The 16908-nt window shown below is 46.4% G+C and overlaps 1 protein-coding gene across 1 annotated transcript in view; it reads left to right on the top strand.

Moving 5' to 3' along the window:
- The window catches only part of SUGCT (succinyl-CoA:glutarate-CoA transferase), a 643685-nt gene extending 635675 nt beyond the window's left edge, over positions 1-8010 (top strand). Inside the window, exon 14 of the mRNA XM_021078652.1 lies at positions 6562-8010. Coding sequence (XP_020934311.1) covers positions 6562-6725 — 164 coding nt within the window. The 3' untranslated portion in view covers positions 6726-8010. The remainder of the gene's footprint in view (positions 1-6561) is intronic.

Below are 16908 nucleotides of genomic sequence, written 5' to 3'. Positions count from 1 at the left end.
ATTAAAACTCTTGATATGCAGCCGACAAATTTCCCTCCAGAAGAATTGCCCCAATTTGCGCTTGCTCCAGTCATGGACCTTTTAAACACAAACTGAGAGATGCACAAGATTGGCTAGTTTCGTAAGCCACATTGTATCATTATCTTCATAGACATTTCTTTGATTACTATTGCTACTGAGTGTGACCCATATTCTCTTACCCCAGTGCCCAAATCAACCCTCTGTAGGTATCCCCAACCTCCTTTTAGAAACGTGTAGATTGAGGCTCAGCGACTTTTAAGAATTCTCAAGATCTCTCCAGTATTTGAAAGCATATGCAGCTGGGGATGGTGCTTTGCCAGCAAATAATTTAAGAACATGTGACTTATCTGTTCATCTTTTTTTTAAATGGAAAATCAGATTATTCATTCTTTACAGGACCTTAGATGTAAATAATTATGTCAAACATGTTCTATTTCTTGAAACAAATATATTTTAAGAACCCTTTATTCCCTTCATGCAAAGTCGAGACCTGGGAGGGATGTCCTAGGTACACGGGATTATTTCACAGGGTTGCAAGGACAGATTCCGATGGACTCATGAGAATTCAGCTTTGTCTGGGATCTGGATATTGCTTTATTTGTCCCATTGCACATGCACACGCATATTTTTAAGGGACTGAAAGTTTTTGTTTTTTCATAAGCCACAGAGCAAAGCAATATTTTACAATAAGCTCCCTCCCCACCCCATCCATGGTTTCACTTTCTGCAGTTCCATCGTCTGAAAATGTTAAAAAGAAAATTCTAGAAGTAAATAATTCTTACATTTTGAATTGTGTGGTGTTTTGAGTAGAGTGATGGAATCTCCTGCCATTCTTCTCTGTCCCTTAAATCATACGTTTGTTCAGTGCATCCATCCCAATAGTCACTTAGTAACCATTTGGTTATCGGATTAACTCTGTCAGTGACACCTCTTGGGTTCAAGGGACCCTTATTTCACTGCATGATGGCCCCAAAGTGCAAGAGTAGTACAGCTGGCAATTCGGGTATGGCAAAGAGAAGCTGTAACAAGCTTCCTTATTTTTAAAACTTTATTTTATTGAAGTACGGTTGCTTTTCAAGGTTGTGTTAATTTCTGCTGTATGGCAAAGTGATTCAGTTATCCATACATTCTTTTTCATGTGCTCTTCCATTATGCTTTACCACAGGATATTGAATATAGTTGCCTGTGATGTCTGGTAAGACCTTATTGTTTATCCATCGTCTGTACAATAGTTTGCGTCAAACTCCCGATCCATTTCTCCCCCACCCACCCTCCTTGGCAACCACAAGTCTGTTCCCCACGTCTGTGAATCTGTTTCTGTTTCGTGGACAAGTTCACTTGGGCCATATGTTGGATTCTGCATACAAGTGATCACATATGGTACTGATCTTCCTCTTTCCGACTTACCTTGTTTATCATGATCATCTCTAGATCCATTCACGTAGCTGCAGATGGCATTAGTTCATTTTTATGGCTGCGTAGTATTCCATGGCAGATGTGTCCCACATCTTTATCCTTTCCTATGTCTGTGGGCATTTAGGATATTGCCATAGACAGAGCTCTTTTTAAGTGAAAAGGCAAAAGCTCTCCACTCAATAAGGAAAGAAAAATAAACTGTATAGTAAGGTTGCAAAGATCTAGAGTAAGAGTGAAATTTTCTACCTGTGAACTTGAGAAGAAGGAAAAAGAAATTTGTGCTAGTTCTGCTGTTGCACCTCAAACCGCAAAAGTTGAGGCCACAGTGCATGTAAGTGCTTAGTTAAGATGGGAAAGGCATTAAATATGTACCATAAGATATTTTGGGAGAGAGAAATTAGTCACATAACTTTAATTACACTATATTGTTTATCATTATTCTATTTCATTACTAATTATAGTTGTTAATCACTTACTGTGCCTCATTTGTAAATTAAATTTTTCATAAGTATTTATGTATAAGAAAAAACAGCATAGGAGTTCCCATCGTGGCGCAGCGGTTAATGACTCTGACTAGGAACCATGAGGTTGCAGGTTCGATCCCTGGCCTTGCTCAGGGGTTAAGGATCTGGCATTGCTATGAGCTGTGGTGTAGGTCGCAGACGTGGCTCGGATCCTGCGTTGCTATGGCTCTGGTATAGGCTGGCGGCTGCAGCTCCAATTGGACACCTAGCCTGGGAACCTCCATGGGCCGCAGGAGCGGCCCTAGAAAAGGCAAAAAGACCAAAAAACCCAAAAAACAAAAAACCACAACACACATAGGGCTTGACACTATCCGTGGTTTTAGGCATCCATGTGGGGTATTGCAGAGTATCCCCACAGACAAGGGGGCACTCCTGTATTTAAGAAACATACAGGAAATTATGGGAGTTCTCACTGTGACTCAGCAGTACTGAATCCTACTAGTATCCATGAGGATGTTGGTCCAGTCCTTGGCCTTGCTCAGAGGGGCAAGGATCTGGCGCTGCCGTGCGCTGCGACGTAGGTCGCAGACGTGACTCGGATCCCTCGTGGCTGTGGCTGTGGCTGTGGCCGGCAGCTGTAGCTCCAATTCGCCCCCTAGTCTGGGAACCTCCATATGCTGTAGGTGTGGCCCTAAAGAGTGAAAGAAAGAAAGGGTGGGAAAGAGGAAGGAAGGAAGGAAGAAACATATAGGCAGTTAAAATTTGAAATTTTCCAGTGCAGCCCAGACACCTACACCACATATTTGACAATACATGACATGGTCAAATGCCAGCTTCAAAATCTTTCTAAACTCAATCCTATGCAAATCAAATACCTGGTTTCTGAAGGGACATATGGAAAAGTATACACAAGTTCTGAAACTGCGATATGGCTTACTTAGTAACATATATTTATTTAGAGACGTGTAAGCTTTCCAAATATACCGTATCTTCCAGGTGTCTTTATCCTAGCAAGTCTAAAAATTACCAAGTAGTACCATTCCACCAACCTAAATTCTTTGGACTTTTTTTGTGTGCATAGCGTAAATGCCCTTCATCCTAAACTGGTAGCGGTGCTCAGTATAGATCTGGAAGCTTCCAGCAAAGGGTGGTGCACAGTGCAGGTGACACAAATTGAACTGCCCTTTCCGATGGCTGACCTGAAGAATTCCCTCAGACCATCCCTGCATGGAAGTTAAAGGTTCAAGATCTAGGTACCAATACCACAGTACTGCAGTGTGGATGCATCTCAAAAACATTGTCTCAGATGCTCCCGGTCACATATTGTACAATTTCCATTTATTTGGAATATCCAGAGTAGATAAACCCATAGAAACAGAAAGAAGGTTGGTGGCTGCCAAGGGTTGGGGGAAGGACGGAATCGAGAGAAACTCTTAATGGATGAAGCTTTTACTCTGGAGCGATAGAAATATCTTGGAACTAGATAGAGGTGATGTTGCACAGCTTTGCAAATGTACTAAAGGCCAATGAAGAGTTCAGTGGGGTTTCTCTTTGTTTGTTTGATTGTTTGTTTTTTCTTTTTAGGGCCACACCTGTAGCATATGGACTTCCCAGTCTAGGAGTCAAATCAGAGCTGCTGCTGCCAGCCTACACCACAGCCACGGCAACACCCCATCCAAGCTATGTCTGCGACATACACCACAACTGCGGCAACGCCTGATCCTTAACCCACTGAGTGAGTCCAGGGATTGAGCTCGCATCTTCATGGATACTGGTCAGGTTCTTAACCCACTGAGCCACAGTGGGAACTCCAGAATAGTTCAGTTTAAAAGGGTGAATTTTATGTTTTGTCAATTTCACCTCAACAATTGGGCAAGTAATTCTCATCTCCGAATCTGAATCCTAACTTTAAGCCCTTGACCTCAAACCTCCTTCACTGTCAACATCCATACAGGTTTGCTGTGAGGATTATATGAGACGACGTATGTCAAACCTTTGACCTAGTGGCTGACCCGTCCTCGATTCTTAGGGAATGGTGGCTACGGGTGCCATGGCCACGACTGGCAGCGGCAGCAATAGTAGTCATGGTATCTGTGTTACAACCCAGATTCTTCAGCGTTCAAGTGACCATTGCCGGTTGGTCGTCTCGCTTCAGACCATCCAGTTACGGAAAAGCCACATGACTTTGACCTCAGCCTCGTGTTCGCTCCGCGGTGTCCTGCTTTTGAAAGACAAGTTTTAGATGAAAACTGTGGTTTGTGTCACAGTGGCACACCAAAGTGTCAGCTTTCTCGGGAGGGTAGGGGACACCTCCTCCCAATGTGTGCTCCTTTCCTGGAAAGGGACCAACCCACGGGGAAAAAAAGTCGTGTGCTGGGGGCATTTGAAAGAAAGTGTGAGAGGGAAGGAGAAAAAAGAATTTCCCTGCGTTTCCGAGAAGGAAACCATCGGACATCAGCTGGCAGCTGCCATTTATCTGTAGCAGACGGTACGTGTGACACACAGGTGCGGCTCGATGGTTTTAGGAGCCCATATCCATTCTCTCCATCAGTGGCTTCTACAGCATTGCCTTTTATGAATGGAATTCTCCCAGGAGCCCAAGGCACATTCACCGCCTTCCTGACGGACATTCTGCTACCCACACGTGCTGTGATTTTATTTGTTCTTCCTATGGCTTCCCCAAATGGAGAGCAGGCTGGAAAAAAAATTTGTGAGATAGAAATGTACTGTTTTGTGGTCTTCTTGTGTCTATCTAATTGGTTTTCCTGAAGCCTAATCAAGTGAGATGTAAAGGGCAGCCAACGTAAATACCATTTATTGAATGAGGCAACAAAGGTAAAATCTGTTAAAACAGCATGTTCCCCAGCATCCGCCCAGCTTGTCCGTGGAAGAGTGGGAAGCAAGGAGAGGCTGCTGAGGTTATGGAAAGTGCTTGGCCTTCAGTGTGAGAGTGCTCAAGTGGCACAGATTTGCATCCTGGTGCTCCTTATGATTAGCCATGTGACTTTGAGCAAAACCTTCGCTTTGGGGGCTTTAGTGTCATTATGTGAAGAAGGGGGATGATAAAACCCATCCCCAACAGTTGTAAGACGCACTGCTTGAATTACCCTTTTTCGAGAGGCTCGGTGCTCAGCAAAACGTCCTTTTCCTCTTGCAAGCAGCAGAGGAGATGCTGGGGCGGCTTTGGTCGTCACGGTAGCCATCAGGTTTTGTGCCTTGTTGGGGGTTGGGAGCGCTCACTTAGTGCTTTCCATCCACTTTCTCATTTAAATCCTTATGTCGTCACTTATGTGTGTGGAATCTAAAACATGGCACAAATGAACCAGTGCACAGAAACAGACTCAGACATGGAGAACAAACTTGTGGTTGCAAGCGGGAGGGAGAGGGAGTGGGATGGACTGGGAGTTTGTGGTGAGTAGATGCAAACTATTATATTTGAAATGGATAAACAATGAGGTCCTGCTGCTGCACAGCTCAAGGAACTATATATTCAATGACTTGTGATAGAACCAGGTGGAAGATAAGATGAGAAAAAAGAATGTTTATGTGATATATAACGCATACATCATATATATCATATATATTATATAATATTATATACACCGTATATATCATATATATTATATAATAATATTATATACATCATATATATATATGGCTGGGTCACTTTGCTGTACAGCAGAAATTGACAGAACATGGTAAGTCAAATATACTTTAATTTAAAATTAAAAAAATAGGAGTTCCTGTTGTGGCTCAGAAGAAGCAAATCTGTTTAGCATCCATGAAGACACAGGTTCGATTCCTGACCTCACTCAGTGGGTTAAGGATCTGGCGTTGCTCTGAGCTGTGGGGTAGGTCGCAGATGTGGCTCGGATCTCACTTTGCTGGGGCTGTGGTGTAGGTCAGTGGCTACAGCTCTGATTAGACCCCTAGCCTGGGAACCTTTGTACGCTGCAGGTATGGCCTTAAAAAATACCCCCCAAAATTTTTTTTTAAATAAAAATAAGCCCTTATATCATTTCTGTATGGTAAACATCATACCCAGTTTAGCGGCAGAACATGAGGCTCAGAGAAGCTAAGGAATTTGTCCAAGATGCCTCTGCCCAATAATAGAAGGGCTGAGAACCAAACACATCTCTCTGACAATGAAGCCTGCACACGTAACCTCTTCTGCCCACCTAAAGTCTTCACCCAGGGTCTGATGAGGTTTAGGTGACCTGCAGTCTGTTGAACTAAATCTCGGAACTCCACAGTAGCTGCTGAATAGGAAAGGTTGGGGTTACCTTTACCTGAGATCAGATTTCCAGCTTCAGCGAGACACTACATACTTGTGACCATTGTTCTCTGGGACCCAGAAAGTCAACTCTGTTGAGTGACCTATCCCTGTGCGCCTTGTGACAGGCTCGACACACACCGGGGACATGCATGCAGCCCCTGCCTGGTGGCGGGCAGGTCGGATGACCACTGACCAGTTGGATAAAACTAAGTCAAGACAAGCCACGTGTGAAAATACATTTCTTTCCAACATGATGGTACATCTGCAAGGGTGCAGCTGGCACTGATGTTCTTGGCATTCGTTGCAAATACCCCAGGCTGCTTGGGTAATGAACTTCCTAGGTTGGTCATTAACAGGCTTCCTGCTTCCCTCTGCCTTTGACAGGCCCAGCTGTGAGATACAGCACGTTCGAGATGTCAGAGGCCAGGCCGCCTCCCCTGCTCGGGCAGCACACGACGCACATCCTGAAGGAGGTCCTTAGATACGACGACGGGGCTGTCGGGGAGCTGCTCAGCGCTGGAGTGGTGACCCAACGTGAGGTCGAGTGACAAAGGCAACGTGTCTTTTTGTTATCGTGATCCAAGTGCGCTTTGCCAGCAAAGGCGAAGAGCCTTTCTGGACCCTTCTCCCCAGGTCCGGTGCCCACCACCGTGGCGTTAGAGGAATTCCAGATTTCCTGCGTGGTGTCTCCAGAAGGGCTCTGGGATCCACGAGTCTAGCGCTTTCTGAATGTACCACCCCTTTTATGCCTTCCTCTTCTCCCCAGATAATGGATTCATTGCGGGTTTGTGGGATTTTTTTTTTTTTTTTTTGGTGAAGATTTGTTTTTTCTGGAAAAACACATTCCTCATTCTAATTACATTAATAGCCTAAACGCTTGCCCCTCCAGCCCGTGCAGGTCTGAAAAAGAGCAGATCTCTTAACGTTCTTTCCTTGCACATAAAGTCCTCGTTTAAACCTTTGTTAGGAAGTCGGAGCAGTAAGCAGGATGACAGTCTCAGTGATTGATTTTAAACAGAATAACTTAATTTCGAGCGCATGAACCCTTTGTTAATCTGTAATTTAAACCATGGACTTTGTTAATGTCCATTGTAAAACTGAGCTCCGTTCTCCCCCCGAGGAGGTAAATATTTGCTTTATGTTGTATTTCTTTGATTATTTCAAGATACATAGCAGAAAATCAGTCTCCACCAGTGAATTTTGGGATGTCAGTATCTGCCTTCATGAGGGAGTGAAGAGTGGTTCTTTAATTGGTACCTTGTTTTGAGCCAAGTCCAAATGCAACAGGTTTTTAAATGAATGTCAGGTGACTATCTCAGCGTTAAGTAATGCATAAATACTTACACACAGGAGAATGACAGGAAAATATTTCTTTGTAATCTGAGTATCCACTGTAGAAGAATATATCATGCCTTAATATGAAGTATTTAAACATTTATGTGTTTGTCTGTGAATTCAAAGTATAGAAACAACTTCGGTCCAGAAAGTGGTAAGTGATTTGAATATATGATCCAGGATGAATTGTTACTCAGACTGTCCCTCACTCAAGCCCAGGCACAGACCAAGGAATCAGATGACCCCGTGATCAATATCCTGACATGATCTCAATTCATGTTATTAGGCACTTATATCTTAAACCCACGTCACTACAGACCAAGTGGTAATTGAAAGTCAAATTACAGATGTTCGGCTTTCAGATGGTGATTTAGAACTCGTTTTATTATTGTGTTCTTTTTTTATTGGAAGGATTTGAGCCTTTTATCCATGCCATAAGCCCCAATATGTTTCTAGAATTAAGGATTCCAAATAAATAGGAAATTTGTCTTCTCCTAAGCCCTCGTGGGACTTTTTAGAAGAAGGGTACTAACCAGTTCTTGAAACAATTATCGTCTTCTCTGCTTTGCTCTTTGTGGACATCTTATTCTGAGGAACTCCTGCTGTTATCCCACTCGTTAGAATTTCATCATGCCAGGGAACTGGATGCCTTCTGCAGTCCTTTTCCCCCCATGGCTAATTCGTAGATGTGTCTTTGGAGATATGACCTTCAGTCCAGGCATCTAAATTACATTCCTCCGTGTATATACAATTCGTAATGAAAATGGTAAAAGGCTGGATGACAGAGAATTGGCAAAACCACATATTTTGAAAGACAGAGCCACCGTTTTTTTCTACTGATCCAAATAGATGCCTTGACATGCAAACGCCTTGGTTTCTGAGCAGTGACCATAACTCTCTGGGATGCCATGAGTGGGAAGATGTTGATTATCTATAGAGGGTCACAAAATGCCTCTAAAACCTTGCGGTCAGTTAAGACTGCCGTCCCCGCAGCGCCAAGTCACCCGGGGACTGTCTCTCGTGACGTCACGTACGTAGCCCTCCAGATTTCTGCCTACACAGCTCAAAAGGACCTAGAACTTTGAACCCGTTTATCACCTAACGGTTAGCATTGCCTACGGAGTTCGTGAGAGACATAATTTAGGGTATATTTCCAGTTCGGATAGATATTTAGTCCTGCAAGAAACATTGCACTTGCTAAGATTACTGGCAATTTGCCCCAAATCGAGCGATGCCTATAAACCATAGGGCTGTTTTAATTACCGGGGCCTGTGTCTTACACATTTCCAGAGCTGCATCTACTGTTAAAATACCACATTCCCCAGTTCACTTTGTGCAAAGACCTATCTTCTGGAAGGTTTGTGTCTGGGGTTGGCCTAGAAAGTTCTCTGAAACTCCAGAGGTGAACCTCTATGGAACCGAGAGTATATCCCAGAGCAACGAGGTCGTTTTTGGTTTTGCCCCCTTGATATTTTTCTCGGGCGTTCTGCTGCCGGGATTTTCTGGTTAATCAAGCATGATATTTTCCAGCGTGTGGTCTGACATGCTGGACGTTTCACCAGAAGAGAAATGAACCTTGACGGTGCCGTGTGACTCCCCCAGTTACTTGGTGTTCTTTCGTGTTAGATCCATCGACTAGGACTTAGAAGCAAAATTATGATTTGAGCAAAAACAAACTCCAAGGAGGTCTCCCACTAAGTCATTAGGCCGCAACCTCCACAGCGCCACGATGGGGAGCTTTTGCGTAAGACTTCAAGACCCTGCTTTCAGCCCTTTTTTTCAGGGAAGTTCACACGCACTCATCTCTCGCTTGACTTTGGTATCTCACCGCTGGCTCTTTTGTCTCATGACATTGGCATGCTGTCTCCTGGAAAACGTCTGTGGCTGAGAGCCTTGCTCGTCCCCTTCCAGCCCTGTGGCTCAACGCTGCCTTCTTCCGTAGGACTGGTCTTCCAGATCCTGGGCCGACAGCGCTGAGAAAGAGCATCAGCCAGCGCCGAGCAGACGAGCAGACGGTCCAGATCGTCCGCCTCTGCTCTGACCGCTCACCCGGCAGAGGAGCCCAGTGAGGAGAAAGGCACACGCCGTCTCCTCCGCGGCCCCTGGGGTATTTGTTTGCAAACCCATCCCTCACGATTAAGAGATGCTCTTGCATTTGCTTCCATTCCTGGGAGAATATCCACTGCAGTGAGTCCTTCAATTCAGAAGATCCCTTATACACAATGTACCTGAAAAAAAAAAAAGGGGGTGTTCCCCTTGATTGTAGGGGCCTTAGGAGGCCAGAATATCGGGCTCACTTCTCTTCCCTCTCGATTTTGTGGCGCTAATGGCAGTACGCTCATTACTTGATAAGGAGGATGGAAAGGTTGGAACAACAGGTGCATACTTCCATTCTAAACAGCTGTTGGGGAAAAGAAAAAACCGCATCACAGAGGCGCTTACATTGAGACATCAGGAGAAAACTGTTTCTTCTTACCATCCTAGTATAGCCACACCAGGGTTAAAGGTTTTATAAGTTACTCTTCGCACAAGATACTTAAATCCTTTTCTCTGTGTAGATGTACTAGGCTATCATCTGAGCACACAGGGACCTGAAGTTTTAAACCAGGCTGGCTCTAGGCAGGAAAGATTCCTGTGAGGGGCTTCGTGGAGTGTAAGCGCCTCCAGCAGATGCAGCTCCCCAACGCCCCTTGAAAAACCTGTCTTCTAGCATATCCCTCTAGGAAGATAAAGTATTACAGACAAGTGAATGCAAATACTTGAAGCCCTGTGTTCATTCTACACACTGTGGGTGGCGGCTGGTGGGGGGAGTGTGGGTTTTGTAGGGTGAGAGCTGGAACAGGTAAATTAGATGGGGGAGAGGAAAAGCGAGCATGCCCGGGTCTGGCAGACCCAAGGGCGCATTTGCTCGGAAGGCTCTGAGGAGCCCACAGCGGCAGGGGCCCAGCCTGAGGTGGGGATGCTGAGAAGCAAGGGTGGGCACGGGAAGAGGCTCCGACACGACCCGGGAAACAGATTTCCCCCGCCTCACAGTTTCCCTTGAGAAACAGAGCTCTCTTTTCCTGTTCTCTAAGACCTTAACTTGAAAGGGACTGCCCTGCCCCCTTTGCAGCAGCTTTAATAAGAGGCTGTGGGGGGCAGCGTAAGGCTCATCAAAGAGGCTCCCGTGCCCATTCTCAGAACCTGTGGCTACAGGACGCTCCATGCAGGAGGGACTTGAGGCTGCTTATCAGCTGGCCTGCGAAGAAGGGGATTGTCCTAGATTGTCCTGAGGGCCCACAGGGTCCCCTGCGGGCCCTCAGGTGGAAGGGTCAGTGCCAGAGTGGCAAGGGCTTTCCCGTCTTGCAGGGTTGGAGGGGGCACTGAAGAAGGGAATATGGGCGTCCTCCAGAAGGCGAAAATGCAAAAGCAAATCAAGGCAGAGCCAGCACAGTCTCATACGCTCTCCCTGAGAACGTCTAGAAGGAACAGGCCTGCTGGATTTTAGTCCCGTGAGACTACTTTGGACCTTTGATCTCTAGCACTAAATTCGTGTTGTTTTAAGCCACTCAATTTGTGATGTTTTGTTACAGTACCAATAGGAAACTCAGGCAGAGGCTGCTCTTGCCTTTCTTTGAAAGTCTGAAGTGACAGGAGCATCGCTCCTCTGCAAAGTGAGCAATTTCTCCCTTGTGATTCCATTTTTTCTTCTTTCTTTCTCTTTTCTCATTTCTACTTCCTTTTCTACTTTTCATCCCCCCCCCCACTCTTCCCTGAGGTGGTATTTCCCCCCTCCTCTTATCTATGTCTGTCCCTCCTCCTCCTCTCCCTTCTCATTCTCCCCCCCCCCTTCTCCATAGACCAACAGACAGAGCTGTAGGTCCCTGTTTCACAAACATGGACATCAAAACCTGCCCCCGACTTCTAGAAAACTAAGACTTGCTCGGTGATCTGGAAGATAACTACTAATGATTCTGGCCAGGACTTCCGCTCCACAGCCAGTTTTGGATTAATCTCTGGACGGGGTGAGCCCCAAAGGACTGCTTCCTCTTCTTCCCCGTGAAACTCAGGGGAGGAAATGAGGGCATATGCCAGACGCCACCCTGGGCTGGGGCAGAGTCCTCAGACTCACTACCTGTCACATGCCCTCAGGGCTAAGAAAAATAAAGGAAATAAAGTGAAAGAAGGAAGGAAGCAAGAAGGAGGAGAGAGGAAAGAAAGGGGGGAGGGAGGAAGGAGGAAAGAAAAAAGAAAGCAGATAAAATGTAATACGGAGCAGAGTCTCGATGCTGCGACCATCGGGGTCTTACTCGGTGATGGAGCTTTTTCATCAGAAAAAGGGAGGGAGGGCCTGAGGGTGGTGGTTCTGCTCTGCCCTTGACCTTGGCCTTTGTTTCTTGCTGCCCTTTCTTAGAGAAGGCAGGCTACGTGGCCTTCAGCGGGATTAGTGGTTTGCCAGCCACTTGGGTCACAGGCCCTCCAGAGAGGCAGGGCCTTGGTTTTGTGTCTGTGACACAGGAAGCGGGACCCTCCCTGGTCCCTTTGCTCTCTTCTTTCAACGGGATGGGAAACACTTGGACACACCCCTCCTTTCCCCGACCTCTTTCTTTTTCGTTGCAAACGAACCACCTGACAGTCTGTTCAGCTCCTGACCACAGAGGTTGGAGGAGCAGAGTTTTCCTCTTGGTCATCCACACGCTTCCTCTCGCCCAGAACTCGTGCGCAAGAGCTCCCCGTGAAGCAAGATACGCAGCTTCTGAACACACGGCTGACACGCCGAGCGGAAAGAAATGCATGTAAAGCAGCCGCAGGAAAATACCTTTCTCTCCACCCTTTACCTCTTTATGAACTCTTAAAAAAGAAATCCAGATTGCCACAGCATCTCTTGGTGTGAGACATGGCAATGTGCAAAACACACATCTACCCTGACAGCCTCGGATTTGTGTTTTTAGACTTTACAAAGAACTTCCTGGCTGCTCTCGATAGAAGCTTTGAAATATGCTGCTAATGGACATCATTGTGTTCTTTGTGCGGGGAGGGTAAAGAAAATTGTAGCATCCATTCGGGGGAGATTGTTAAAGATTCACTATTTTGGGGGGTAGGAAAGTGAACTATAGTTCCAGGATTGTCTTTCTAGATAGCCAAACATGCTCACAATAGCATGGACACGGATGGGGGCGGGGGGCAGGAGAGAAATGCAAGGGCCAAATCTGGAAACAGTGCCCGATGACTTAGGACCCTGAATCTCTTCAGCGTGATTTGGTGACCTATACAAATGGGAACATCTCCCATTCTTTACAAGTAGGACAGAGTTGGAGATACCCAATCAGTGGGGTTTCTACCTCTGGGCCCGAGTTTCCATCAAACATTTGTCTGGTTCTCCAGCTTTCTGGGAAAAGCCGAGTGAAAGCAAGTGGGCCCAGCACAGGAACAGAGGTGATGCTCAGGCTGTGTCCAGTGACTCAGTCGCCGGAGTCACTGAAAAAACCTTGGAGAGATGAGTGACCAAAACTCATCCTTTCATGCAGCTACCCTCGTACGACCCAGGAGATGTGAGGTGGCACAAGCAGCTCAGTGGATTTCTGTGTGGGTGCATTTCGGGGGGAAGGAACAGTCAGAGCTAGAAGACGCCCAGCTGGGGGCGGGGGGGGATTCTGCCAGCGGTCAGAGTTAGTACCTTTCATTTCCTGTGCAAAACGAAGTAGATTTACTCTACTCATCCCTTTGCAGTAAGAAATCTTATTATGGTCTTTCCTCTCTCTCTCTCAGGCTGTATAATAGATATAGTCCAGCAATGCTGGAAGGTCTCATGGGTTCAGTGACTGGAGGTAAATTTGACGCTTAATAATAATAGGAGTGTGCCTCATGGCTCAGAGGTTCACGAACCCGACTAGGATCCATGAGGATGCGGGTTCGGTCCCTGGCCTCGCTCAGCGGGTTAAGGATCTGGTGTTGCCGTCACCGGTGGTGTAGGTCACAGATGTGGCTCGGGTCTGGCGTTGCTGTGGCTGTGGCATAGACTGGCAGCTGCAGCTCCAACTCAGCCCCAACTAGCCTGGGAACCTCCATGTGCCACGGGTGCGGCCATAAAAAGCAAAATAGTAGTAGTAGTAATAAATGTGTTAAATCCTCATACGTAAAGCGCGTCCTAGTAGATTCGCCTGTGCCAACGCCCTTATCCAGTGTGGCTGGGAAGAGAGGGCTTCGCGTCAGAGCGGACACGCTCACACGTCCTCTGCTCCATCACCTTCGGTGTGACTACGTGGTGCCCTGCCGTCCTTACCTGGGACCCTCCCCTCCGATTGTGTCCCTAAAGCTTGTGTGCCTTAGGACTTTGGGGTCTTCCGAGAGGTAGAGGGAGGACGCGTCAGGAGCAGAAAGGTCCTCGTCCATTCATTTCAACACTTGTAAATGCTCTGGAAGCACCAGCGTTCCCACGAGGGCCACCTGAGCTCGGACACTGTCAGAAAAACCTTCTGGAAGGTCTGCTCAGGCTGCGTCTCAGGGAGACGTCAAAGTTTTTCAGCTGTTGAAAGTCCTAAGAACATCTACTTCTACAAAGAGGACCTGAAAATACACCCCCCCGATCCAGAGATTTTTCTGTGTATGAATTTATGCATGTAATGTGCCACTTATGATTCTTTTTAGAAGTTAGATGGAGCCATGAGGATGCTGATGAAGTAGGTGGAAAGCAGCTTCTCTCAAAGGCCACAGCTGGGCAAGACGAGCGAGACCCGAACTTTGAACCTACGCACCTAGGGGGCACTATTCAGTGCCCTGGAAAACGACCTGTGCACTGCTGAACCCCAGAACGGAGAGAGAGGGAGAGAGACATCCAGTGTAAACAGAGGCTGGCTCGTCCGAGACTCTGAACAATGTCGGGAAACGAGTGACACCCACGGCCGGTGAAATTTCAGGCTCTCCTTGGGCAGGTGAAAGAAAGACGATAGTTATCTAGGATGATATAGATGCCTCCAGCAGGAGTTAAAGTTATTAATAGGACAACATTCATTTGTGCAAGAATCTACCTATGAGCAAATTCAGTGAAAATGTAATCCCCCCACCCTCCCCAAATAGAAGATACAGCAGTGAACCAGGCGGATAACTTCTTTGGATTTGTTTGGAGCAATTTCAAACTGGGAGTGGAGGGCAGAGGGAAGTACATCTTTTTTTTTTTTTTTTTTTTGGTCTACTTTTTAAGAATTATCGTTGATTTGACAATGTTCCTTCACTTTCTGTTGTACAGCAGAGTGACCCAATCACACCCAGTTCCCTGTGCTGTACAGTGGGCCCCATGGCCCATCCATTCCAAATGTAACATTTTGCATCCAAAAATGCAAAACTCCCCGTCCATCCCACTCCCTCCCCACTGGCAACCACAAGTCTGCTCTCTTGGCCATAGTCTGTTTCTGTTTTGTAGGTAGGATCATCTGTGCCGTATTTTAGATTCCACAAATAAGTGATATGACATGGTATTTGTCTTTTTCTTTCTGGCTTACTTAAGTATGAGAATCTCTAGTTCCATCCGTGTTGCTGCAAATGACATCAGTTTGTCTTTTTACGGCTGAGTAGTATTCCATTGTATATAAGTACCACATCTTCTTAATCCATTCATCTGTCAATGCATGTTTAGGTTGTTTCCATGTCTTGGCTATTACGAATAGTGCTGCAATGAACACAGGGGTGCATGTATCTTTTTGAATGAATGTTTTGTCCAGATATATGCCCGGAGTGGGATTGCTGGATCATACAGGAGTTCTGTGTTTCGTTTTCTGAGGTGCCTCCATACTGTTTTCCATAGTCGTACCAGTTTTCATTCCTACCAACAGTGTAATAGGGTCCCTTCCCTCCTGGGTCATTTGGCAATGTCGAGAGACATATTTGGTTCTCTCAATGGGGTAGCACCAGGGACGGTTTGGCAGTGGTCGGTGGAGTGAGCAGGGCCAAGGATGGTGGGAAACATGAGCAATGCTCAGGACAGCCCATGACAAAGAATTGTTCACCTAAAATGTCAGTAGTGATGCTGTTGATAAATGCTGTTCTAGAGGAAGCTGCCCCTTGAGTCTGAAGAGCGCGTACCTGACTCACCTCCTCGAGGTCCATTTTTTTGACATTACTAAGTTTAGGGGGGCGGGAAATGGGATAGCTGAGCTATAGTAGGACCTCCAGATAAAGCCTACGTGTGTTTTCTTCTTTTTTTAATGGACGTGTGGAATCCTTGTTTTGTCTTCTTTCAATAAGTGTGTTTCTAGAGTGGAGGGAGCAAAACATTCTAGTTAATGGAGGGGCTCAGGTGTCCTTCCCCGTGGCAGCTACATTAAGGACACAGGTCAATTGCAGGAAAAGTCTCAGTCCTTGGTATAATCAGAGAACTCTAGCGTGCTCAGGTGACAATGGCCAGGCCACATTCCTTTTTCTGGGCCATAGTTGCCTCTGCAGAGTAAGAGGCTTTGGTGGAGAGAGTTTCTGAGACCCTTAGTTCAAGTTCTTCTGCTTTCTGGTTCTTCCCTGTAGGGTTAAGCTATGGATGCACAGAGAATGCCAGAAGTATAGACAAAACTGATGGACAGGTTTGAACACAACAGTTTACAAAAGAAAGGCGCTTTAAGGAAGGCAATAGGAGTACCCCTTCTGAGGACCTGGCGGTCCAGGACGGTAACGTAGGCTGTTTGCAAAGTTAACAGAGACGTGGGATCATCCACACGTCCCTTGGCTCATCTTCCTGTCCCTTGATGCACAGACCCTGTTGATGTCTACTCCGGGAAGAGGTGAGGTGTGACTGAGGCTGAAGTGTTCAGCTCGGGAAGGGTCTCAGGTCCGAGCTAGTGGGTGGAGCTCAGCTGCAGCCTCAGCAGAACCCAGCTGCCTCTTCACGAGCACATGCTCAGGACACCCCCCACACACCCCTGACAACCCACAGATAGAGATGTCATAGCATCTTGGCTACAACCTGGAGGTTTTGAGGGGGACCTGGAATCAGGAAAAGCAGGATAAGTACATGTGCAAAACATTACGCATTTTCAATTCTGCCCAGTTGTTCTGACAAGGTTAAAATGAGGACCAAAAAATTCACTAACCACTGGAAAAAGTTACCTCCCTAAAGGAAATAATATTTCAAAGAATTCAATGGAAGAAGGACATGTAAAGGTCATAAGATAGAGTTTAAGCCTCGGTGATGACTTTCCTTGGCCCGGTCCTCACTCCCACTGACCTTAAGCGAGTCACACCTAGAAGATATGCCAAAGGAAGGGCCTCTGGCAACCAGACTGCCAGACCCGTTTGTTGATTTTACTCAACTATCAGAACCTGGCCAGGCTCCAGGATCCACGCCTTCCCCGCCCACCCCTGTGTCTACTGTCTCCGTCTTAACCCACGCCCTTCTTGCCTGCCCTTCTGCCATGCCTGTCGTTTCTTCCA

Source organism: Sus scrofa, chromosome 18, assembly GCF_000003025.6.
Source record: "Sus scrofa isolate TJ Tabasco breed Duroc chromosome 18, Sscrofa11.1, whole genome shotgun sequence".
Lineage (NCBI taxonomy): Eukaryota > Metazoa > Chordata > Mammalia > Artiodactyla > Suidae > Sus > Sus scrofa.
This window is presented reverse-complemented; position numbering and strand designations above follow the sequence as displayed.